Source organism: Capra hircus, chromosome 3 (assembly GCF_001704415.2).
Source record: "Capra hircus breed San Clemente chromosome 3, ASM170441v1, whole genome shotgun sequence".
NCBI lineage: Eukaryota > Metazoa > Chordata > Mammalia > Artiodactyla > Bovidae > Capra > Capra hircus.
The window spans coordinates 26,953,705-26,981,317 of NC_030810.1; the positions used below are offsets into that span (position 1 = coordinate 26,953,705).

Genomic DNA, 27,613 nt, shown 5'->3' on the forward strand with positions numbered 1-27,613 from the left:
CTCTTAAAAACACAAAGTGAAGCCAACTCAATTGATATTGCAGACCTAAAACCAAAAAACTATAGTTTTCAAGAGTTTATACAACAAAATAAAGTTAACGGTAACATGCCACCTACATCTTTTTGCAAACTAACAAACATGTTATTTCAAAAATCATAATAAGGCAAACATTATGAACAGAGTTGGAAAACTCTGAGGACAAGTTGAAAAATAACATGATTAGGACTGATGGGCATATTTAGTATGTTAGAAAGTGTAAGTTTATACTCAGTTATACATATAAAACTCTACTTTTCATGTTCACAAAATGTCTAAAAGTCATCTAAGTCATTAAAATCCTAAATATTTCATTCTTTTTTATAATAATAGTGTATCATTTCTATATGTAATTTAAATTAACACCAATGTGTTTTAGATATAAAACTACATTATTAATTTTATTATTAGTTATTAGAAATAATAGAGAAGTAAACATTTTTCAATTTCAATTTATATTCTTTCTTATAAATATCACAATGGCTTCATATAAATCTATAATTTATTAACTGTCCAAAATCCCTTTGGTGGTAAGAAACAATCATATTTTATATACATTTTCATTTATTTAAATTCAGTATTAATGGAAAAAAATAAGGGCTAAGCAAATAATCTATACATAAACGTCTATAATAAACAACCCAATTCCCCCTTGAACTCAAAACTTAAGCTTTCTGTAAAGAAAGATCAAGAGAAAAAAAGAAATGAAAGTGCAAATTTTGCCTCCAACATCCTTAAATTAATTTTCCCCACAATCAAGCAAAAAAAATTTTATTTAGTGAGTAGCATGAATACATACAACTGAAATAAATATGATTAAAATGTCCATTCAGAAGTCAATGACAATGAAAATTTAATATAAAATGCAATATTCAATCACTAAGCAATTATTTTAAAGTATATGACACTTTAAAAATCTTTTTTTCTTATTACAAAAACTATACCATACTATAATTTTTCCTTTTCTTTTTCTGAACTATTTCCCACCAAAAAGTTCACTTATAAAATAATGAAATTCATCTACTTTTAAGCAGAAAAAAAAGAAGGGAAAAAAACGGAAAGAAAAACATTAAGTTTAAGAGGAAGCAACAGGAAGAGTTGTATCATTTTTAAAATTAAGTATAAAATGAAGTTGTACCTGGTAAAAATGTTGTTATAACCTTTGACATTTCCTCCACAATTTCCTGACGGACTTTGAGGTCATCATCTGTTATTCCTTGTTCTTTTGCTAATTCAATAACTGCAACACTTAAAGCAGCCAAGTGGGCAGGGGAAGGAGGCGGCAGAGAACGAAGCTCACTTTCTTCCTGTTTTTCCTGTTAGTGTAATGTTTAATAACAACAATACAAAAAGAGACTTCTATTTTAATGTCCTCATATTTAGGAGAGCAGGACATACTCAACATATTCATCATCAATATTCATCTTCTATTGCCAGATTTACGACATCTAGGAAATGAAACTGAACAAAAGAGACAGAGATCCCTGCCTTTGTGAAACAGGATTGAAAGCATGAGAGATGCTATGGGGGGAGCTGTTATTAAACATTTGAAAAATAAAACTTGTTTTACTTTACTGTCTGCATAAATTATGAAATGCTACAAGCCAAGATTCCATAAGTACAACATTTAGCTGATCATTCTGTTGTAGCCAAAAGAGACTGTCTTAGGTGTAGCAGAAGGTCTTGACGGTGTCTGACTGGCATGTACAGTATCAGATTAAACCACTGCAGGAAAACATTCTAAACACTATCATCATATATTTTATATACTACCTCCCATTAAAAAAGATTTCCCTGTTATTTTATACAAAACTAGGCAAAATGGTTTTTAAAAAAATCTTTATTCTGCTAAGTTTGAAAGCCAATTTAAAACAAGGAGCTAAATGGGGACTATATTACATATGCACAGTAAGTTTTCAAAATTAATTGATTAATACTAATTTTTAAAAATACAGGGTAACTGCAAAAGCTACATAAATTACAGGAAAAGAAGAAAATCATCCACTAGCTCCCTTCTATACTATTCTGCTCATTTTTTTTTAACATAACTGAAGATCGTGTGTGTGTGCGCACACGCACGCGTGGCACAGAGCACACGATCACGTCTGACTCTTTGCAACCCCATGGACTGTAGCCCACCAGGCTTCTCTGTCCAAGGAATTTTTCAGGCAAGAATACTGGAGCAGGTTGCCATTTCCTACTCCAAGGGATCTTCCCAAGCCAGGGACTGAACCCACATCTCCTGCATCTATTACGTTTCTTATTTAATATTATAATAAAAGCATTTTCTATTATCACATTTCAGTCAGAAACAATCTCTTATTTTTCTGAGATAAGGAGCTCCCAAAAGAATAATCAAAAGTAAATTTGTTCTTTCCTCCTCCCACACTCAATATGGCTAAACAAAGACTTTGATCTATTCCTAATTTTATTGTTATCATAATCAGTTTTAACCTATATAAAGTTTACCTATGGGACAGAATAGTTAAACATAGAAAGTAAGACAATTTTGTTTTTACAAGTTTCTGCGATCATTTTTACAATCTTAACTATAAACTAAATACAAGTTAGATAAACAGATATATCAGTTTTCAGGACTTTTTTTTCCAGGATTTACCCAACATACTTGGTGAAAAAAATGATATAAAATTAACATGTAACAAAACTATCTTTATATACACAGAAGTATTTCTAGATTGAAAATGGATAAAAGACGATCAATGAACACACTCCTCTATGCTATTAATAAGCCTATTCTACCTCCTTTAGGATACTGTTCCATCAAATATTGTCATTTATATCCTCATATCATTGATCATCCTCATATCAACATGATATATATCCTATCATAAATATGATCAATTAAATCCCTGCCCTTCTGTAACATACATTCTAATTAGAGAAAACAGATAACGTATAAATAAATAAATATTATAGTGTCAGGTAGTATTATTAAGAAGAAACAGAGTAAGAGGCTACAGACTGATGAGAAGAGGGTGCTACTATAGAATAGAGTAGACAAAATCACTCTAAACAGGTAAAGAAACTTGATAGAAGTGAAGAAAAGATACATTTAAATTTCTGGGGGGAGAGCATTCAAGACACAGGAAATAGGCTTGGAAAACTTGCCCAAGAGGCAAAAATCTCCACATTATTCTCCCATTTCTAATCTATGACTCTTCATCCAATTCCCTGTATTTTCCAAGACATAGGAAATAGTAAATGCAAGGACTCAGAGGCAAAAAAAAAAAGCCTAATGTCTGAAGCTGAGTAACAAAGAGGTGACTATGAAATGTGATGAAGTTGAAAAGTTAAGTAGAAGCCAAATATTGTACAACCTTGTAAAATCTGATGAGGGTTTAGAATTTTAAGTTGGGAAGCCACCGATAGGCTATAAGTAGGAAATAACATGATATATTTTAAAAGAAAATTCTGGCTGCTACATGAAGAAGATTGTCGGGGGGCGGGGAATGGAATAACTTGAAATCAGTTCAGGTGACAGATGGTGGTAGCTCAGATTACAGCACAAAAAGTAGAGATATGTGACAAATGACTAAATGTGAAATATACAATATTTTGAAGGCATATTCAATAGAATTTACTAATTGTTTGAATGTGGGGTATGAAAGAAAGAGATGAACCAAAGATGACTCAAAACGTGCTTATGCTAAGAACAGGACAAATGGCGGTGCCTTCTACTGAGGTGAGGTAAATAATGGAAAGAACTAGTTCAGGTTTGGAAAATTTGCCCAGGAGGCAAAAATCTCCTAATCATTCTCCCATTTCTAATCTCTGACTCTTCATCCAATTCCCTGTATCTATACCAGTTATTGGGCTTCCTGGGTAGCTCAACTGGTAAAGAGTCCGCCTGCAATGGAGATTCTGGTTCGATTCCTGGGTGGGGAAGTTCCACTAGAGAAGGAACAGGATACCCAATCCAGTGTTCCTGGGCTTCCCTTGTGGCTCAGACAAAGAAGAATCAGGCTGTAATGCGGAGACCTCAGTTCAGTACCTGAGTTGGGAAGATCTCCTGGAGGAAGGCATGGCAACCCACTCCAGTATTCTTGCCTGGAGAATCCCCTTGGACAGAGGAGCCTGGAGGGCTACAGTCCATGGGGTTGCAAACAGTTAGACATGACTGAGCAACTAAGCATAGCACATACCAGTTATTCTTCTATTTAAAAACTTTCAATAAATTCTCAACTAAATACTAGCAAACTGAATTCACAGAATATTAAAAGGATTATACACCATGACCAAATGTGATTTATTCCTAGAACACAAGAATGGGTCAACATAAAACAATCAAGATGTAATACATCATCTTAACAGCATGAAAGGGGAGAAAGGACAAAGAACCTCAACTGGTGCAGAAAAACCATTTGACAAAATACAACACCCCTCTGTGGTAAAAACACTCAAAAAACTAGGAACAAAATGAAACTACTGCTACATAAGACCATGTATGAAAAACCTATAGCTAACATCATACCTGATAGTGAAAAACTGAAACTTTTCCTCTGAGATTAGGAACCAGTAAAGAATGACCATTTCACCACTTCTATTCAACACTTCTAGCCAAAGGAATTAGGCAAGAAAAAGAAAGAAAAGGCATTCACATTAAAAAAGAATAAATAAAATTATCCCTATTCACAGATAAACATAATCTAGTATATAGATTCATGGGGTCGCAAAGAGTCAGACACGACTGAGTGACTGAACTGAGTATATAGAAAACCCTTAAAAGTCTAAAAACAGACATCAGAACTACTGAGCAAATTCAGCAGGATACAAACCAACACTCAAAACTCAGGTGCCTTTCTGGGCTTCCCTGGTGGCAGAGCAGTAAAGAATCTGCCTGCCAGTGCAGGAGACATGGGTTCAGTCCCTAATCGGGGAAGATCCCACATGCCGTGGAGCAACTAAGCCCATGCACCACAATTACTGAGTCTGTGCTCTAGAGCCTGGGAGCCATGATTACTGAGCCCATATGCTGCAATTACTGAAGCCTGCACACCTACAGTCGTGTACCACAACAAAAGAAGCCACCACAAGGAGAAGCCTGCTCACCACAGCCAGAGTAGTTCCCACTCACCACAACTAGAGAAAATTCTGCACAGCAACGAAGACTGAGCTCAGTCAAAAATAAAAATAAATAGAAGTATTTTAAAAATCAGGTGCATTTCTATATACTAACAATAAACAATTTGAAACAGAAGAAAATAATTCCATCCAAAACAGCATCAAAGAGAATAAAAGACTTAAGAATGAATTTAACCAAGAAGATGAAAGAGGTATGCATTGAAAAAGACAAAATGCTGCTTAAAAAAATTAAAGAAGACATGAATTAAAAAAAAAAAAGATACTCCATGCTGGGAGAAACTCTTGGACAGAGAAAGCTGACAGGCTACACAGTCCATAGCATCACAAAGAGTCAGACACAACTAAGCAACTGAGCATTCCATGTTCTGGACTGGCAGACTCAATATTGTTAAGATGTCAGTAGTATCCAAAGCAATCTACATATCCAATTCAATCCCTATCAAAATCCCAACAACTTTTTTGTAGAAAAAGAAAAAAAAAATCCTAAAATTCACATGGACCCTCAAGAGACCCCAAACAGCCAAAACAATCTTGAAAAAGAGCAACAAACTCTGGGGACTCAAATTTCCTGATTTCAAAACTTAGTGCAAAGTCACAGTAACCAAAAGAGTATTGCATTGGCATAAAGATAGACACAGAGGCCAATAAAATGAGGGCCCAGAAGTAGATGTTCATATATAAGGTCAAATTATTTTTAATAAAAGTATTAAGAATATTCAATGTGAAGAACTGTCTTATCAAAACATGGTACTAGGAAAGCAGGATTTTTGTTGTTGTCATTCAGTCACTAACTCACATCTGATTCTTTGTGAACCAATGGACTGCAGTACGCTAGGCTTCCCTGTCCTTCACCATCTCTCAGAGTTCACCCAAGTTCATGTCCATTCAGTTGGTGATGCCATCCAACCATCTCATCCTCTGTCATCCCATTCTCCTGCCTTCAATCTTTCCCAGCATCAGGGTCTTTTCCAATGAGTTAGCTAGCTCTGCCCATCAGGTGGCTAAAGTCTTAGAGCTTCAGCATCAGTCCATCCAATGAGTATTCAGGGCTGATTCCCCTTAGGATTGACTGGTTTGAATTCCTTGTTGTCCAAGGGACACTCAAGAGTCTTCTCCAGCACCACAGTCTGAAAGCATCAATTCTTTAGCACTCAGGCTTCCTTATGGTACAACTCACACATCCGTACATGACTACTGGAAAGACCACAGCTTTGACTATATGGACCTTTGTCAGGAAAGTGATCTGTTCGCTTTTAATATACTGTCTAGGATTGTCATAGCTTTCCTTCCAAGAAGCAAGCATCTTCTAATTTCATGGCTGCCGTTACCATCCACAGTGATTTCGGAGCCCAAGAAGAGAAAATCTGTCACTGTTTCCACATTTCCCCCTTCTATTTGCCCTGAAGTGATGGCAACGGAAGTCATGATCTTAGTTTTTTTAATGTTGAGTTTTAAGCCAGCTTTTTCACTCTTCTTCACCCTCATCAAGAGGCTCTTCAATTCATCTTCATTTTCTGGCATGAGATATGCAGAGTATCATCTGCATATCTGAGATTGTTGCTATTTCTCCTGGAAATGTTGATTCCACCTTGTAACTCATCCAGCTCAGCATTTTACATGATGTACTCTGCATATAAGTTAAATAAACAGGGTAACAATATACAGCTTTGTCATACTCCTTTCCCAATTTTGAACCAGTCATTTGTTCTATATAAGGTTCTAACTGTTGCTTCTTGACCCACATACAGCTTTCTCAGGAGACAGGTAAGATGGTCTGGTATTCTCATCTCTTTAAGAATTTTCCAAAGTCTGTTGTGATCCACACAGTCATAGGATTTAGCACAATGAAGCACATTTTTTTTTCTGGAATTCCCTTACTTTCTCTATTATCCAATGAATGTTGGCAATTTGACCTCTGGTTCCTCTGCCTTTTCTAAATCCAACTTGTACATCTAGACATTCTCAATTCAAGTACTGCAGAAGCCTAGCTTGAAGGATTTTGAGCATAACCTTACTAGTACAAGAAATGAGCACAATTGTCTGGTAGTCTGAACATTCTTTAGCACTGCCCTCTTTGGAACTGGGATGAAAACTCACCTTTTCCAGTACTGTGGCCACTGCTGAGTTTTCCAAATTTGCTGGCATATTGAGTGCAGAACTGTAACAGTATCATCTTTTAGGATCTGAAATAGTTCAGCTGGAATTCCATCACCTCCACTAGCTTCGTTTGTAGTAATGCTTCCTAAGGCCCACTTGACTTCACACTCAAGGATGTCTGGCTCCAAGTGAGCATCCATACCATACCAGTCCTTAAGACCTTTTATGTATAGTTCTGTGTATTTTTGCCACCTCTTCTGACTCTGTTAGATCCATCAAAAAACAGGCAGACCTAAATCGATCCTTCTCCAAAGCAGACATACAGATGGCCAACAGGCCTATGAAAAGATGTTCAACATCACTAATTATTAGAGAAATGTGACTCAAACCTGCCAGGTACCACCTCACATCAGTCAGAATGGCCATTGTTAAAAAGTGTACAAATAAAAATGCTGGAGACACTGTGGAGAAAAGAGAACCTTCCTACATTGTTGGTGGGAATGTAAACTGGTACAACCAGTATGGAGAACAGTATGGAGTTTCCTTAAAAAACTACAAACAGAACCATATGAACCAGCAATCCCACACCTGGAATATATCTGGAGGGAACTCTAATTTGAAAAAATACATGCTCTCCTATGTACATAGCAGCACCACTCACAGTGGCCAAGACACAGAAACAAAACTAAATGTCCATCAACAGGATAAAAACATGGTACACATATAGAAGGAATACTACTCAGTCATAAAAAAGAATAAAATAATGCCATCTGCAGCAACACAGATGAACTTCAGTTCAGTCCAGTCGCTCAGTCGTGTCCGATTCCTTGCGACCCCATGAATCACAGCACGCCAGGCCTCCCTGTCCATCACCAACTCCCAGAGTTCACTCAGACTCACGTCCATCGAGTCAGTGATGCCTTCCACCCATCTCATCCTCTGTCGTCCCCTCTCCTCCTGCCCCCAATCCCTCCCAGCATCAAAGTCTTTTCCAATGAGTCAACTGCTCGCATGAGGTGGCCAAAGTACTGGAGTTTCAGCTTTATTCCTTCCAAAGAAATCCCAGGGCTGATCTCCTTCAGAATGGACTGGTTGGATCTCCTTGCAGTCCAAGGGACTCTCAAGAGTCTTCTCCAGCACCACAGTTCAAAAGCATCAATTCTTCGGCGCTCAGCCTTCTTCACAGTCCAACTCTCACATCCATACATGACTACTGGAAAAACCATAGCCTTGACTAGACGGACCTTAGTCAGCAAAGTAATGTCTCTGCTTTTGAATATGCTATCTAGGTTGGTCATAACCTTTCTTCCAAGGAGTAAGCATCTTTTATTATACTAAGTGAAGCTGGTCAGAAAGAGAAAGACAAATATCATGTAATATCACTTATATGTGGAATCCAAATATGACACAAACAAACTTACTTTTGAAACAGAAACAGAATCAGACATAGAAAACAGATCTGTGTTTGCTAAAAGTAGTGGGGAGAGATGGACTGGGAGGCTTGGGATTAACAGATATTCAAACTATTATATATATAGCATGGATTAACAACAAGATCCTGCTTATAGCACAAGGAACTATATTCAATGTCCTGGGATATACCATAATGGAGAAGAATATTGGAAAGAACGTGGGGCACTTTCCAGGTGGTCCAGTGGCTAAGACTTCGTACTTCCAATGCAGGGGACCAGGTTCAATCCCTGGTCAGGGAACTAGATCTCACATGTTGCAACCAAGATGCCACAAGCCACAACAAAGATCAAAGATCCCGTGTGACTCAACTAAGATCTGGCACAGCCAAATAAATAAATAAACTTAAAAAAACATAATGTATACTGGGATTCCCTAGTGGTCTAGTGGTTAAGAATCCATCTGCCAATGCAGGGAACACAAGTTCAATCCCTACCAGGAAGATTCTACATGCTGCAGAGCAACTAAGCCCATGCCACTGCTGAGTCCATGTGCCACAACTACTGAAGCCCATGTGCCTAGAGCCCACGCTCTGCAACAAGAAAACCACCACAATGAGAAGCCTACACAGCACAACCAAGAGTAGCCCTGCTGGCTGCAACTAGAGAAAGCCTGCACGCACAGCAATGAAAACCCAGCACAGCCAAAATAAATAAATAAAAGTTACTGGCTTACAAGACCATGGGTCAATGATTTAAGAAAAAAAGAATGTATAGATCTGAATTATTCTGCTTTAGAGCAGAAATTAACACAACATTGTAAATCAACTATACTTGAATAAAATAAAAATAAATGCATGTGTGCATATATATATATTCTGTGCTCATTACTGTTAGACAATTTCACTGGGTACAGAAATATAGTTTTTTTAAAAAAGGACTTCCCTGGTGATCTAGTGCTTAAGACTCTGCTTCCAATGCAGGGGGCATGGGTTCAATCCTTGGTCAGGGAAGTTCCTCATGCCGTGTGGTGCGGCCAAAAAAATAAAAGAAATCTATGTTGACTGGAGATTTTTCCTTCCTCCAGAACTCTGAAGACATTATTCAACTGTCTTCTGGCTTCTATTGCTGTTATTGATAAGTAAGTCAACATTCCCATCCTCTGCACCTTTGTGAATGACTTTATCTTTTCAGCTGCTTTTAAAAAAGCAACTTTACTATGGATATAATTTATATAAAATAAATTACACATATTTAAACTTTACAATTTGGTTCATTTTTGACACATAGATATAATAAAACCATCACCACAATCAAGATAATAAACATACCAATCTCTCTCAGAAATGTCCTCATATCCCTTTGTAATCACTCCATCCTTCTTCTACACCCATATTCTGGGAACTACCAATCTGCTTTCTATGATTACAGCTTAGACTGCATTTTCTAGAATTTTATATATATGGAATTGCACAGTATATAGTCATTTTTGTCTGACTGTTTACACTCATGATACTTAAGATCCATCTATGTTGTCGTATAGTCAATAGTTCACTCCTTTTAACAAACAGCATAACAAGATATAGATATACCACGTGTATTTGTTCACTTCTTTGGCTAATAACATAAAACTGCTATGAATACTCATATACAAGTAAATGTAGAGACATATGCTTTCATTTATCTTGGATGAACCCATAGGAATGGAATGGCTGAATCATGTATTAGTTATAAGTTTAACTTTTAAAAAACTGCCAATATGTTTTAAAAAATGGATGTATTACCATGTGACCTAGTAATTCCACTTCTGGGTATTTATCCAAAAAAAAAAAAAAAAATTAAAACACTAACAGGAAAAGAAATCTGCACTTCCACGTTCACTGCAGCTTTATTTACAATATGCAAGACATGGAAACAACCTACGTGTCCACTGATGGATGAGTGAATAAAGAAAATGTGGTGCATATATACAACTTAACATTATTCAGCCATTAAAAAAAAGTAAATCTTGCCATATGAAACAACATGGATGGACCCTGAGGGCATACTGTTAAATGAATTAAGTCTGACCAAGAAAGATAAATACTGTATGATCTCACTTGTATGTGGAATCTAAAAACAATAGCAACAAAAACTAAACTAATACAGAGAACATATTGGTCATTGCCAGAGGCAGGGATTAGTGGTTGGGGGTGAGCTAAATGGGTGAATGTAGTTAAAAGGTAAAAAAAGCTTTCAGTTATAAAATAAATCAGTCCTTAAGATTTATATATACTTCTTGGTAATTATAGTTAATAATGCAGTATTGTCTATTGAAAAGTTGCTAAGCATAAATCTTAAAGTGAAGATTGAGGTGAAGTTCTCACCTCAAGAAAAAGAAAGGTTATGTGTGGTAGTTGGTATTGACTAAATTTATTGTGAATATTTCACAAAATATATATATGTTGAATCATTATGCTATACATGTGAAACTAACATGTTGTATGTCAACCAACTCTCAATTAAAAAATAATTTAAAAATAAACCTTTAAAATAAAAGGTGGATTATTGGGTTGGCCAAAAAATTCATTCAGGTTTTTCTATACCATCTTATGCTATGGAAAATCCTGAACAAAATTTTTAGCCAACCAAATACTATTTTACATTTCCACCAGCACTGTTTTAGACTTGCCATTCATTCACACTTGGCACAGTCAATCTCTCTAATTTTAGCTGTTCTTATAAGTGCAGTGATTTCCCTGATGAAGAATAATGTTGAGCATCTTTTCATGTGCTTGCAATCTGTATGTCTTCTTTAATAAAATGTTGGCTCAAATCTTTTGCCCATATTTTTATTTGGTTGTTTGTTTATAGTAGTTCCCCCTCATCCTTGGAGGATACGCTCTAAGGCCTCCACTGGAAGCCTAAAACCACAGAAAGCACTGAACCCTGTAAATACTACTCTCTTCCTCTACATACATACCTATGATAAAGTTTTATTTATAAATTAGCCACATTAACAGACTACTCAAATTGCCTGCATCACTACTTTTGCACGGTGGGGCTATTATTAAGTAAAAATTACTCAAACACAAGCACTGTGATACCACCAACAGCCAATCTGATAAGATGGCTACCAAGTAACTAACAGACAGGTAGCGTACACTATGCAGATACCCACATTATGGGCAGGACAAAGCCAAACAAGAAATTTCACCACACTATTCAGTCAGAACCAGACAAGGAACAACCAAGGAGTTCATCAAGGCTATATATTGTCACCCTGCCTATTTAACTTATATGCACAGTACATCATGCAAAATGCCAGGCTGGATGAAGCACAAGGTAGAATCAAGATTGCTGGGAGAAATATCAGTAACTGCAGGTATGAAAATGACACCATCCTAATGACAGAAAGTGAAGAGGAACTAAAAGAACCTCTTGATGAAGGTAAAAGAGGACAGTGAAAAAACTGGCTTAAAACTCAACATTAGAAAAAACTATGATCATGGCAAGCAGTCTATCACTTCATGGCAAACAGATGGGGAAACAATGAAAACAGTGACAGACTTTACTTTCTTGGGATCCAAAATCACTGCGAACGACTACAGTCGTGAAATTAAAAGACGCCTGCTCCTTGGAAGAAAAGCTATGATGAACCTAAGACAGAGTATTAAAAAGCAGACTACTTTTCCAACAAAGGTCCACATAGTCAAAGCCATGGTTTTTCCAGTAGTCATGTACCTGTGTGAGAGTCTGGACCATAAGCTGAGTGCCAAAGAATTGATGCTTTTGAACTGTGGTGTTGGAAAAGACTCTTAGACACCAAGGAGATCAAACCAGTCCATCCTAAAGGAAATCAACCCTGAATATTCACTGGAAGGATCGATGCTAAAGCTGAAGCTCCAATACTTTCGCCACCTGATGCAAAGAACTGACTCATTGGAAAAGACCCCGATCCTGGGAAAGACTGAAGGCAGGAGGAAAAGGGGACGACAGAGGATGATATGGTTGGATGGCATCACAGACTCAATGGACATGAGTTTGAGCAAATTCCAGGAGATAGTGAAGGACAGGGAAGCCTGGCATGCTATAGTCCATGGTTTCACAGTCAGACATGACTGAGCTACTGAACTGAACTAAGTTCAGAATGGCATGCATTTAAAACTGTACGCTCTTTATCTGTGGGATTTTCCATTTGATATTTTCAGACATGGCTGACCAAGGGTAACTGAAACCATGGAAAGCAAAACCATGAATAAGGGGTGATTACTGTACTTATTACTGAGTTTTAGAAGTTTTTTATTTCTTCTAGATACAACTCATTTACCTGATATGATTTGTGAATATTTTTTCCCAATCTGCAGCTAGTACTGTCATTCTTTAAAGATATCTTTCAAAGAGCGGAAGTTTTTAATTTTGAGTAAGTCCATTCATCATTTTTTTCCTCTTTAGTATCATATCTAAGAAATTTTGCCCAATCCAAGGTCATAAAGATTTTCTACCATATCTTATCCTGGAAATTTTATACTTTAAGGTTTTACATTTAGGTCTATAAGTAAGGTATGGATCAAAGGTCTTTCTTTATTCATGGATATTTAACTATTCATAAGTTTAAGACAGTGTAATTTTTCCACTGAATTGCCTTTGAATCTCTGTTAAAAAAAAAATTGCTGTTCATACAAGTGTGCCATTTCTATACTCACTATTCTGCTCCACTGATCTATTTGTCTATTTGATGCCAATACCACACTGCCTTATTACTATAGTTTAAGTTTGTAAAGCAGGTGGTGTTAGTCCTCCAACTTAGTTCTTTTCAAAGTTCTTTTGAAATTTCCAGGGCCTTTGCTTTTCCAGATGAATTTCAGCTTTTCTTTTCCTTCTTTTTTAGTTTATTTTTATTGAAGTATAGTTGATTTGCAGCGTTTTGGGTTACAACAAAGTGATTCAGTTATACATACATACGTATGTAAATACATACAGATATATTCTTTTTCAGATCCTTTTCCATTATAGGTTATTATAAGATATTGAGTTTGAGTGGACTTCGGGAGTTGGCGATGGACAGGGAGGCCTGGCGTGCTGCAATTCATGGGGTCACAAAGTGTTGGACACGACTGAGCTACTGAACTGATAAGATACTGAATATAGTTCCCTGTGCTATAAAGTAGGTCCTTGTTGCTTATCTATTTTAAATATAGCAGTCTATATTCCAGGTGAATTTTAGAATCAGGCTTTCAATTCAGGGTTTTGTTCAGGATTAGGCTGAGTGTACAGATCAGTTTAGAAAGAAATTTAATAATATTAGTTCTTCCAACACATAAATAAGGTTTATTTCTGCATTTCTTTAGCTCTTCTTTAATTTCTCTCAGGAATGTTTTATAATTTCTGTGCATAATTTTGCATATTTTTGATGCTATTGTAAATAATAGTTTTTTGAATTTCACTTTTGTACTATTCATTATTAGTATATAAAAATACAATGGACTTTTGCATGCTGAGTTTGTATTCTGCAACCTTGCTAAACTCATTAACTCTAATAACTTTTCTGACGTCACTGAATATTCTATATAAATAATCACATTTACCTACAAATATAGTTGTACTTCTTCTTTTCCAACTTAGATAGCTTTCCTTTCTTTCTCTTGTCTGAATTCGCTGGCTAGAACTTCGAATAAAACGCTGAATAAAAGTGGTAAGAGTGAACATATCTACCTTTTTCCCCAATTTTTTTACTGTGATAAAACATACATAACAAAAAACGTACTATCTTAACCATTTTCACAAGTACAATTCAATGGAATTAAGTACATTCATTTGTTGTGCAACCATCACCATCACACATCAGCAGAATTCTTTTTATCTTGTAAAACTGAAACCTTTCCATTCCTCCATCTCCCCAGACAACCACCATTCAACTTTCTGTCTTTATGATTCTGAATATTCAAAGTATCTCATATAAGTGGAATAATTACAGTATTTGTCTTTTTATGATTGGTTTATTTCAGTTAGCATTAACTTACTCAAGGTTCTTCCATGTTGTGACATATCAGAATTACCTTCTTTTTTAAGGCAGTATATTTCAATGTATGTATATGTAACATTTTGTTTATCCATTCATCTGCTGATGGACAGGTGAGTTGCTTCCATGTTTTAGCTATTGTGAATAATGCTATAATGAACATGGTGGTACAAATATCACTTAAAGACCCTGCTTTCAATTCCTTTGAGTTTATATTCAAAAGTGTAACTGTTGGATCATATAGTAATTTCATTTTTAACTTTTTGAGGAACTACAATACAGTTTTCCATAGCTATACCATTTTCATGCCTGTCTTTTTTCTATCTTAAGGAGAAAACATTCAGTTTTCGCCATTAAGTATAATGTTAGTTGTAACTTCTTCCCAGATGTTCTTTAGGATGTTGAGAAAATTCCTTCTATTCCTAGTCTGCTGAGATTTTTTTTAATCAAGACTTTTTAAAATGCTTTTTCAGCATCTACTAAGATGATGACGTTTTTCTTCTTCTGTTTGTTAATATGATGAATTACAGTGATTCATTTTCTAATGTTAAACCAAAAATGCACTCCTGGAATAAATTCCTATTTGGTCATTTTGTATTTCTTCCTTTAAACATATTGTTGGATTCAATTTCTAAAATAACATTTAGAATTTTTGCAATTATGCTGATGAGGGATACTGATCTGAAGTTTTCTTTCATTGCAATATCCTCTTCTGGTTCCTGTATTAGAGTAATATGGTCCTTATAGACTGGGTTGGGAAGCATTCCTCCTCAATGTTCGTAAGAGTTTATGAAAAAATGGTACAAATATCAACTATCACAGAGCTCAATGATGCTCTTTTCTTTTTTCCAAGTTCTTTTTTCTTTGTTTCATTATTTACTTTCATTCCTATATCTTTAAGTTCACCAACCTCTTCTTTTGCAATGTCTCATCTGCCATCCTTCGTACTGTATTTTTCATCTTAGACATTACAGTTTGCATTTCTATAAGTTCAATTTGAATCATTTTTATATCTTCCATGTCCCTATTTTTAGGAACATCAAGAATAGTTATATTAACTGTCTTAATGTCTTTCTCTAATTCTACTGTGTCAGTTCAAGGTTGCTTTTGATTGACTGACCTTTCTTCTCTTCACAATTTGTATCTTCCTGCTGCCTTGTACTCCAGATAATTTTTGAGTGAATGGCAGACAATGTGAACTTTCAGGGTAGGATGGACATTTTGTATTCCTAAAAATATTCTCAAGCTTTTTTCTATAATGACATGAAATAATTGAAAATAGGTTATTTTTTGGTGTCTTACCTTCAAAACTTTTTAGTTGGCACCAGATTTAGCTTAGGGTTAAAGATTCCCCACTACTGAAATAAGATCTTTCTGATTACTCTACCCAACTTCCCACAAAGTATGAGGTTTTTCTTTTTGCTTTTCCATTAAAAAATATATATATATATTTATCTATTTATCCAGGCACACTAGGCCTTTTTAAAAATTTTACTTTCTTATTGTTTATTTTTGGCTGTGCTGGGACTTCATTGCTGCACACAGGCTTCCTCTAGCTGCAGAGAGCAGTGGCTACTCTTACTTGTACTGTGCAGGCTTCTCATTGTGGTGGCTTCTCTTGTTGTAGCGCACAAGCTCTAGGCATGTGAGCTTCAGTAACTGCAGCCCACAAGTTCAGAAGCTGTGGCTTATGGCCTTAGCTGATCCACAGCATGTGAAATCCTCCCAGACCAGGGATCAAACTCATGTCCTCTGCAGTAGCAGGTGGATTCTCATCTGCTATACCACCAGGGAAGTCCAAGAAGGCTTTATTTTAAAGCAAGATTCTGTTCATATTATCAAGAAAGTTATACATTGGAAAAGATCCTAGTAGCAGTCTGAATATCATTTTAGATTTCATGTGAAGCTGTTATATATATGGGTAAAAATACAACTCTTCCTTTCGAGATTTTTCTTATTCACAGATTAGCTATTTGAGTTTGGGGTTTAGCTCATTTTAATGAACTCACTGTGTGTGCTGAGTCTTAGTTTGGGCACATGGGATCTTTCATTTTCGTTTCAGCATGTGGTATCTTTGTTGCAGCATGTAGGATCTTTAGTTGTGGCATACTGGATCAAGATCCCTGACCAGGGACTGAACCCAGGTCCCTTGCATTGGAAGCGCTGAATCTTAACTACTGGACCACCAGGGAAGTCTCATGAGGTTTTTCAGTCTGGACAGTTAGAAGATACTATTTGCGGCTTTGGAGGTGCACCAAGCACTATTCTAATCCTTTCAGATGGTTCTTTCCCTGACTTCAGGCAGCTTTCTCACATGCGTGCACCAATCAGTATTGCACTAAATATTCTGAGGGAACTGTTCATAGATCTTTGAGTTTCTGCCTGTATAGCTTTCTTTTTTTTCTGTCCTACAAACTCTAGCCACACTGTACTCCCTGAAGTCAAGTTCATCTCCTCATCTCTGGGAGCCCGTTGAATTCTGCTCCCTATTGTACAATCTGAAAACTCTCTCAAATTGGAGTAATCATTGAGCTTGTTTGTTTTCCCTGTCAGTCCTTCACTGCGTAAAGAAAAACATTATTAGTAATATCTGTCTTTTTGTTTTGTTGCTTATTTCAAGAAGGTAAATCCAGTCTCTATATTACAACTTCACTAAAAGTTCAGGATAGCTGATTTTAAGGTTGGTTTGGGTTTTTTAAAATATTCTAAAATTTCTCTGTAATGTATATAATGTGTAGTGACTTTCTTTTTAAGTTTGTTGGGAATTCCCTGAGCTTCCTGCAACTAGTGATCAGCACCTTCCAACATTCCTTGAAATTTCTCATTTATTATCTCTTAAACTATCACTTTGTCTCTATTGAGTGAAGTCGCTCAGTCATGTCTGACTCTTTGCGACCCCATGGACTGTAGCCTACCAGGCTTCTCCGTCCATGGGATTTTCCAGGAAAGAATACTGGAGTGGGTTACCATTTCCTTCTCCAGGGGATCTTCCCGACCCAGGGATCGAACCTGGGTCTCCCGCATTGGAGGCAGGCACTTTAACCTCTGAGCCACCAGGGAATTAACTCTTCTGAAATGCTAACTGAATAAAAATAGGCTGATAAAATTTGAATGATTTCTTTCCCAAGTTGTTGAATATTTTAAATGCATTTTTCTTCCAATAGAAATGTACTTATCACCAACTATGCATCAGATACTGTACTTAGGAATGAAGAAAAATAAATAAGAAATTTAATCTGTCCTTGAAAACATTTACATACTGAAGTCTGCAAGAGGAGTGAAGCACAAATATTTATAATACATAAATATAAGGTTTTCTGATCAAGTCACTATGGACACATGAAGAAAGTATCTGTAACACAGACTTGCTAGAAAGGTCAAGTAAAAGAGTATTTCTCAGAGAGGATACCTTAGAGATAAGTTAGAAGTTATACAGACTAAGTATTATCATTTTGAAAAGAAAAATTAAATAGCTAACATACAAATGAATTTCAAAAAGAAAACATTCCAATAACTGATCACATATGAATTCCCAAAGGCCCTGCATGATCTAGACTTCTCCAGCTTCACCTCATACCATTTTTCTCCTAGCTCTCTTGCTCCAGTCATACTAGACTCTTTCAGTTCCCCGTATGTCATGTCCTTTCACAATTTAGAGACCTTTATTCATGCTGCTTTTTTTGTGTAAAATGCTCTCATCTCACCCTTCTATGCCACTTAGCTTTCTGCCTTTTAAACCTCTACTTCAAGGTTCAACAATTCAAATGTCATTTTCTTAAAGAAATCATCCCTCCTCTACATTAAGTAAAATATCCTTTGTACACTTCCTTAGTATCACAATTCCCCCTTCAATGAAACTCATCACACTTAAATCCTTATTCATTGTATGCTTTCACCAATACTTTAGAAACTCTGAGGGCAAGACCCATGACTATCTTATTCACCACTCCATAGAGCTAACACATAAGAACTCAATAAAAATCAGTTGGACTGACTGTACCTGACTTTGAAGCTTAGGAATCACAACATACTTTAGGATGAGCAAACTGGTCACTGAGCAGGTTCCCCTCCTGACCATCTAACAGAAGAAGGGCAATCAAGCTTTCAATACTATCACATCAGTTACTACTATAAGAAAGGACAAACACTTGGTTTTTCATTTCATTAATAAAAATATTTCATATAGTTTTATCATTCAATAAATAAATATTTTCTAAAAAGACTTACCAAAATGTTTTTCTTATGTCGTTTCTCTTTTATATGTTTATGAGCTCCCTGGATGTTTTCAATGTGAATTAAGCAAAGTTTGCATAGATATCGGCAATTGGTATATTCTGGTGAGCGCTAAAAAAAAAAGTTATAAACACATTTTTTCAGAAAACAGAAACAGTAAAAATTTTTTTACTATATATGTTAATACAACAACTATGTAAATATATGAGGCAAAAATAAGCAGTGAAGTAATACTTTTTAATAAACAATTCAATACTCATACACCCAAGAGGTAGGTATCCTTTTAAAGTAGTTATCATAGGAGATAATATACTAATTTCAAACAATATCATGTATTCATCTAATATAGTGTTTAGAATTCATTGTAAAATAAAAAAGGCAGTATTATTATTTAGTGTTGCCAACACTGCCAAAAATTGGTTTCAAAATTTCAATCTTTTTGATTCCTATAAAAGATAAAATCTACTCTCAAATTGGGGATTTCAAAACAATCTACAAATATGGGGCTTCCCTGGTGGCTCAGTTGTAAAGAATCTGCCTGCCAATGCAGGAGATGAAGGTTTGATTCCTGAATCAGGAAGATCCCCTGGAGAAGGAAATAGCAACACACTCCAGTATTCTTGCCTGGGAAATATGGACAGAGGAACCTTGCAGGCTTCAGTTCATGGAGTCGCAAAAGAGTTGGACACAACTTAGCGACTAAACAAACAACAAGTACTATGAATACAGAAGACAACTCCAAAAGATGAGTTGTGAAAACACTCTAATCAATTACAATCACATGGGAATAAATGGATAACCTCTTGAGGTAACTACTATGAAAGGGAAAACAATTATGACACATGGAAAGTAGCAGTCACAATACTTAAATCATACTTTCTACATGCAATCTTGAAATAATAAAAAGTTTAAAATTTCAAAGTGCCTGTTATATGCTAGGCACCATGCTAGATGTTCGACATAAAATTTATCATTTTAACTCCCCTAATAATCCTATTACATTGGTATTATCTTCATTTTATACACCTGAGGGAAAAAAAGCTCGTATAGCTTGTAACTTTTACAAGGATACAACAGTATTACAAAGTAGACACTGATTTAATTTCATGTACATCTGAGTCCAAAGCCAAGAAGAAATCACCAAAGACCCTAAGATGATACAATAAAAAATTATCAAAACACAATGAATCTGTTGAATTTTAAAACAATGTTTCTAGTTCCTTACACTGAAATTGCAGCAATGCTTAATTTTTACCTCATACTGAGCTTCAATAGGCTGCAAAAAGATTCTCTTACTTCAGAACATAACACAATTTCCTTTAAATATGAAACCTGCCCCAATTTAGCAACAGTCCTGCCACAGATCAAAAATAAACAATAGCTTTCTCTTATAGAGTATCCATTATTATTAACCTTACAATACCCCTATGAGGAATTCCTCATTTTACTGGCAAAGCAACTAAATCCCTAGAATTAAGAAATTTGCCCAAGGTAATAAGCAAGTAAGAAAAATCAGTTCAATCTAGTCATTTCTTTAAAATTACTTCAAATCTGTCCTTATTGGGGAATGAATTAAGCCCTCACAGATACTTCTCTTAGTTTGTGACCATAACTTTATTCACCAAATATTTTCTGAGTTCATACTATATGTCAAATATTCTCTATGAGCTGAAGATAATAATAAAACAAAATAGATGAAAATTCTTGTCCTCGTGAATTTACATTCTAAGATAGAAAGACAGGTAATAAATAAACAAATGCACAAATAAAAAAATAGGAATTTAAGGGAGGTATCTTCTTTTTAAAAATAGAATCATCATTTACTGATAAAAATGACTTAAAGGAAGTAAAGGACTGGGTTGTATGGATGTATGAAGACATTTCAAGTGAAGAGAAATGTGAATGCTAAGACCCTGAGGAAGGAATGTGCTTAATTTGTTTGAGAAACTACAAAAAAAAAAAAAAAAAGCTACAATGACTGAAGAGAGAGTTAACAGAAGTCAGATCACAAGGCCCCTTATAAGGACTCTAAGGATTCTATGTGTGAGGGGAAGGTACTGAAGACTTCTGAGCAGAGAATTACAAGATCTAACTTTCCAGGGATCACTTGCTTTCTTTATCAAGAAAAGAAACAAAAAGAACTTATTGCTATTATAAGCACACTGCAATAATCCAGATGACACTGACTTGATTCAAGGTAAGAATTGTGGAAGTGGCGAGAAGGGCTGGACTGAGGAGTTGAAAGCATAAATACAAAATACCTAAAGCCATGAATGTTGATGATGTCACTAAGGAAATCATATGCTCACTTATCAGACAACTTTTTCAAATGTAAAATGTGAGCAGACAAGGATATGCCTGGAATCTTTTAGTAAGAAAAGCTTGATGTAACACTGAATGGGGAGACAAAAGGCCTGAAATGACATCTCAACTGATCTTGGATAAATTTCTAACACTTAAACCTGCTTCTATGGCCATAAAAATGAAGTAATAAACATTGCCCTACTTGGTAAAATAACTCATTTCTACAAGTAGCTAATCTTTATTTAGTACTTAGCATACACCAGGCGCTGCACCAAGAACTTTATCTCTACTATCTAATTGTCATAGCCCAACAAGCAAATTTCTACCAACTTCATTTTAATGATAATCTGAGGTTTAAAGTTAAATAACTTACCAATGTTAACCAGTTTAAAGAAGCTAAATAACTTACCAATTCTAATCACTTACTTAATCAGTAAGCAGCAGAACTAAGACTCAGTGACTCCAAAACCCATTTATTTAACCAGGATGCAAACTATCTCTAATTACTAACCAACTACTATGTGCAAGGTACTGTATTAAGCATAACAGTAAATAAGACAAAAATGTCCTCATCATCATGAAGCTTCTAGTTTCACAGAAGGGACACATGAAAAATACAATGGTTAAAAATTTCTTTATTATAGTTATAGTATTTTATTTTACCATTAACAAACATATTGGTAAGTTTACATAGACCAGATAGAATAAAGATTTGTGTCCTGAACAACCAATGGATCAAACAAAAAATTAAAGGGAAATTAAAAAGTTTCTTGAGACAAAATTGGAAAAATAACATACCAGAACCTGTGGGATACAGCAAGAGCAGCTCTAAGAGGAAAGTTCAAAGCAATAAATGTCTATATGAAGAAGCAAAGAAAATGAAAGTGAAAGTCGCTCAGCCGTGTCTGACTCTTTACGACCCCATGGACTATACAGTTCATGGAATTTCCCAGGAAGGAATATTGGAGTGGGTTGCCTTTCCCTTCTTCAGGGGATCTTCCCAACCCAGGGATGGAACCCAGGTCTCCCGCATTGCAAGCGGATTCTTTACCAGCTGAAACACAAGGGAAGCCCAAGAATACTGGAGTGAGTAGCCTATCTCTTTTCCAGCAGATCTTCTCAGCCCAGGAATCAAATCAGCCATAAAAAAAAAAAAAAAAAAAAAAAAAAAACAGAAAATCCTACCATTTGCAACAACATGGATGGACCTTGAAGGCATTATGCCAAGTAAAATAAGTGAGATAGATAAAGATTAATACTCTGTGATCTCACTTTTATATGGAATCATTTTTTTAAATCCCTCAAAGAAAAAGAGATCAGACTTCTGATTACCAGAGGCAGAGGGGAGAAGACGAGAATACTGGAGAAGTGTGGATAAAAAGTACCAACTTCTACTTATAAGATAAATAAGCACCAGGAATATAATGAGCACTGCTGTTATGATATATAAGAAAGTTGCTGAGAGTAAATCCTAAAAGTTCCCATCAAAGAATATTTATTACTTTTTTCTTTTCTTTTTATTGCATCTATATCAGAAGATGTTAGCTAAACCTACTGTGGTAATTATTTCAATCCATGTAAATGGAATCATCATCATACCTAAATTTATACAGTCAATGTATGTCAATTACTTCTCAATAACACAGGAAAAAATAAAAGCTGTAATTTTAAATTAAAAAAACAAGATTCCTGGGCATGGCGAGTCTAAGTATTTCATAATCAATATTTAACACTTACTATCAGGTGGCACAGTCATAAAGAATCCACCTGTGACTGCAGGAGACACAAGAGACTAGATTTGATCCCTGAATGGGGAAGATTCCCCTGGAGTAAGAAATGGCAACCCACTCCAGTATTCTTGCCAGGAAAATTCCATGGACAGAGGAGTCTGGTGGGCTACAGTCCGTGGGGTTAAAAAGAGTTGGACACGACTGAGCATGCATGCACACATGGGAAAATTTACTCTCTTGATCTACATTGATCCCCAACCTTTCTGGCACCATCAATGGGTTTCATGGAAGGTAAGTTTTCCATTGATGGGGCAGGATGGTTTGGGGATGATTCAAGCACATTACATATATTGTTCACTTTATTTCTATTACTATTGCATCAGCCTCACCTCAGATCATCAGGTATTAGATCCTGGAGGTTGGGGACCCAGATTTAACAGTTTGGGTTTATTCCTTCTTGCTACAGGTTAAAAAGTCTACGTCTTTACTCTTCGATTAGATAATCCATAAGTAAACTGTGAACCAAATACCTGATGCAATCAAAAGCAAGCTGGTAAGAATATTCTTAATGAGTATTTAAAATTGGTAAAGAAAAGTTTTATTTAAGAATATGAGTTGAAAACAAGAGGTTTTGGAGGGCATGAAAACCAAGAAGGTGTCAGAAAAAGAAGAGTTTATAGACATCTATGCTGGTACTGGCACGCTGATTTTACATCATTACTATTCAAATTCAACAACAATATGTTTTATATGCTTTCAAGATTTCTTTCACCTCAGGCCCTTCTTTCCTACTACTATCAAATATCCATTCCACCCCAACTTCTTCCTTTTCCCAACAAGTGACTTTTCCTACTTCATATACTACACATTTTCACATCTAGTCCCCTGCTTGTATTTCTTGAAAACACATTTCACCTTTCCTTTATAGATGTCATACAATTTACCTACACCACCATTCTCCAACCCGCCTACTCAACTCCTAGCCATTTCTGAAAACTCAGTTCCAATGTCACTTTCTTATAAAGCATTCCCAAATTTATGCCTCTATACCCCAACTCAAGTTGGGATCCCATTTTCAAACAATATTGTTACTACTATTATTTGCTTACATGTCTTTCTCTAAAAGAAGCCCTAGAAAAGCAGTATAATGAAGCCATGTATGCCCCAATTCTAACTTTTTATCACCAGATCATGGCACAAGTACTCAATATTTATCCTGATAATACACAGATCCAGACTAATTCCAGACTTAGGAAAGAGAAAGTGAGAGGAAAGACAGAACTATGTAAAACAGCAAACTGAAAAAAAGACTTCCTTCTAACTAGGATTTTCTGAAACTATATAAGCCAAACTCTTTCCTATTTTATATACTCTTTGATACTCCTTCCTACTTTCAGAGGATAGCTACTTTGTCATAAGTTTTACTAATGACTCAGGATTGCCTTCTTCAATTTAGATATGACCTTTTTCTAGTTATACAAAGTCACACCATTTCTTTCTTTCCTTATTTATCAGAAATGATGACCTATTTATTATATTAGGTTGGCGCAAAAGTAATTGCAAGTCTGGATTGTTGAAATTTGCCATTTGATACTGGAATACATTCTTAAATAAATGTTATGTTATACATCATTTGAATCTCCATTTCTTGCTTTATGTTTTTTGCTAATGAATTATTACCTGCTGTTTATTTTATATGTATTTTAGACTACAGAAACGATGTTAGACAAAAAGTAAATTCCAGTGATTTTCTTATTTGAGTTAAAAATGAGTTATAAAGCAGCAGAGACAACTTGCAACATCAACAACGCATTTGGCCAGGAACTGCTAACAAAGGTTTAGTGCAGTGCTGGCTCGAGAAGTTTTGAAAAGGAAATGGGAGACTTGAAGATGAGGAGCATAACAGCTGGCCACTGGAAGGTGACAATGACCAACTGAGAGGACCATCGAAACTGATCCTCTTATAACTACAGGAAAAGTTGATGAGTGATGAAAGAAAACGTGATGAAAAGTGGATTTTACACAACTAGCACCGACCAGCTCAGTGGCTGGACCGAGAAGAAGCTCCAAAGCACTTCCCAAAGTCAAACTTGCACCAAAAAAGGTCATGGTCACTGGTGGTCTGCTGCCAGTCTGATCCACTACAGTGTTCTGAATCCTGGAGAAACCAATACAGGGAAAATGCTTCCACAGGATGCAGAAAATGCTTTCCAAGAGTTCGTTGAATCAAGCATGTATTTTTATGCTACAGGAATAAACACACTTATTTCTCACTGGCAAAAATGTCTTGATTATAATGGTTCCTATTTTGATTAATAAAGATGTGTCTGAGCCTAGTTATATTGATTTAAAATTCAGGGTCTAAAACCATACTTACTTTTGCACCAACCTAATATTTCCCTGTATGCATACTCACAAATATTCCAAGAATCTATTTAAGAACAAAATGATTTATGGTTCTTTCTTTCAATATCTAGCAGTGTTTTTGTTGTTAAGGCTGGGAATGTGTATTTCTAGGTCAGGGAATTAATAAGTTCTTAGGAACAAGATACGGATGGCTAGAACGGTTCCTAATACATAGAGGATACTCAGTAAATATGGGAGAAAAGAGAAAGAGAAAACCTAGGGGGAACGGAGAAAGTTTAGTATATCCTGTAGTATTTGCTATTTTATTTGGCACTCCAAACAGACTGTTAACTTCTAATGTGCAGAAACTGTGCCATATTTACCAATATATCCCCAGTGTTTAGCACAATATCTAGAACATAAGAAGCTCTCCATATCTATTTGATAAATGAGTAAATCAGGGGTCAGCACAACTTTTGTAAAGGAACAAAGTAATATTTCAGCAAATAGTTTATGCTTTTGGTAAAGAATACATATTTTATGCTTAGTGATCCAAATACGCTGCAACAAGTATTCAAAACTCAACTCTGTCATAGGAGCAAGAAAGCAGCCATAGATAATAAGGATGACACGGCTGTGTGCCAATAAAACTGTTCCTAAAAACATGAGGTATTTTACCACAATTTTAGAAAACAAAAACAAGGTGATAAGCCATAGTTTGTCAAGCCCTGGGATGAAAGAATGAAGTCAAGACTCACAGATGAAAGGATTTGCTGAACAAATGGAGCAAAAGAGAGGGAGAAAAGAAGAAAAGAAAGAGGGAAGGAAGGGAAAATGAGTGATATCTCTGCCTAAGGTATACTGTAAGAAAAATAAAAAGAGCTGTACTTGGTTGAACATGCACTTTCCTCCAAATAACTAAAACAATATAGTATACTTTTTCAAGTCGAAAGATGTGATCTCTTTCTAAGCGTTCTTCTGCTTGTTTCAAGCCTAGCCTCTGCTCAGGTGTCAATGTAGATTCATCTATCACAGTGGCATTTTCTAAATAGTCCATCTCTGAAGAATTTTCTTTATTAGATTCATCACTCTTCATTTTACCTAGAAAAGGAAGCAATCACTTAGTTACCATCAATAGAATTGGTAAATTTTTAAAAATTTAATGAAAGACATTCAATGTACACACATAGAGAAAAAATATTTTTCCTTGGTAGTGCAAATTGGTATACCTACATAAAATATTAAGTAAAAGATATACATGATATCAAAATTCACACACAAAAAACTACTTCATGGGTCAAATGCCTATCTTCTTCTGACCTACCTATATCAAAAAGACAACTGTGACTAAGACCCACTATAAAAGGCTAATGTAGCATACTATCTTGCAGAATCTCCAAAGTAAATATGATATAAAGCTACTTTAAATCCCAAAAGTGACTCACTGAACTAAAGTCACTTCAGTGACTTTATTACTATAAAGTATGAGCTTAAAGAACATATATACTCCAAACCACAAATTCACAAATCTATGAGGGTCCTTCTTCTTTGCTTTCACTGAACTCAATAGATATTTCCACCACATCAATATTTTTTCTTTGTTTCTCCTAGCTAGATTGTAATCTCTTTAAGGCACAGACTATGTACTTTCAATCCATGCATTTCTAGCACCTATCAATATATACTTGGAATACAGTAGGTTCCAACATGCAATAATGCATGCTCCACCAGTGTGGTATGTTAAAATACAAATTGAATCATGTAACTCTCATGCTTAAAATACCTAATGGGCTCTCATAAAGTTCAGAATAAAGTTTTAAATTCTCTAACACACAACACACAGTACTTGTCCTCTTGCAGGCAGTCAACAGTTTAAATACAATAATTCCAAGCTGTGCAAACACTATAAAGGAAAAAAAACAAGTAACGGAAAAGGAGATAAACTTTCAGGGAAGGCTTTTCTGAGATTTTAAGCCAAGACCTCAAAAACAGAGCTGGGGCTCCCCTGATGGTCCAGTGGTTAAGACTTCACTTTCCAATGCAGGGGGTGTGGGTTCAATCCCTGGTTGGGGAACTAAGATCCCACATGCCTCATGGCCAAAAAGCCAAAACATAAAACAGAAGCAATACTGTAACAAATTCAATAAAGACTTAAAATGGAAATACGCCAGTCTATGTCTGATGCAGGATACAGCATGCTTGGAGCTGGTGCATGGGGATGACCCAGAGAGATGTTATGGGGAGGGAGGTGGGAGGGGGGTTCATGTTTGGGAACGCATGTAAGAATTAAAGATTTTAAAATTTAAAAAAAAAATAAAAAATAAATGAATAAATAAATAAATTAAAAAAAAATT

General features: G+C 35.6%; 1 protein-coding gene and 1 non-coding gene across 4 annotated transcripts in view; both read right to left on the reverse strand.

The window, feature by feature from the left end:
* ZCCHC11 (zinc finger CCHC-type containing 11) overlaps positions 1-27,613 on the reverse strand; it is a 196,784-nt gene that overhangs the window by 68,671 nt on the left and 100,500 nt on the right. For all 3 annotated transcript variants that reach the window (XM_005678404.3, XM_018044181.1, XM_018044190.1), the window contains 3 exons: positions 26,197-26,360; positions 18,874-18,990; positions 1,175-1,352 (listed from right to left, as the gene is read on the reverse strand). In XM_005678404.3, the coding sequence (XP_005678461.2) occupies positions 1,175-1,352; positions 18,874-18,990; positions 26,197-26,360 (459 nt within the window). The remainder of the gene's footprint in view (positions 1-1,174; positions 1,353-18,873; positions 18,991-26,196; positions 26,361-27,613) is intronic.
* TRNAW-CCA lies at positions 17,635-17,706 on the reverse strand. Its single transcript has one exon. It is a non-coding gene; the product is annotated as a tRNA-Trp (tRNA).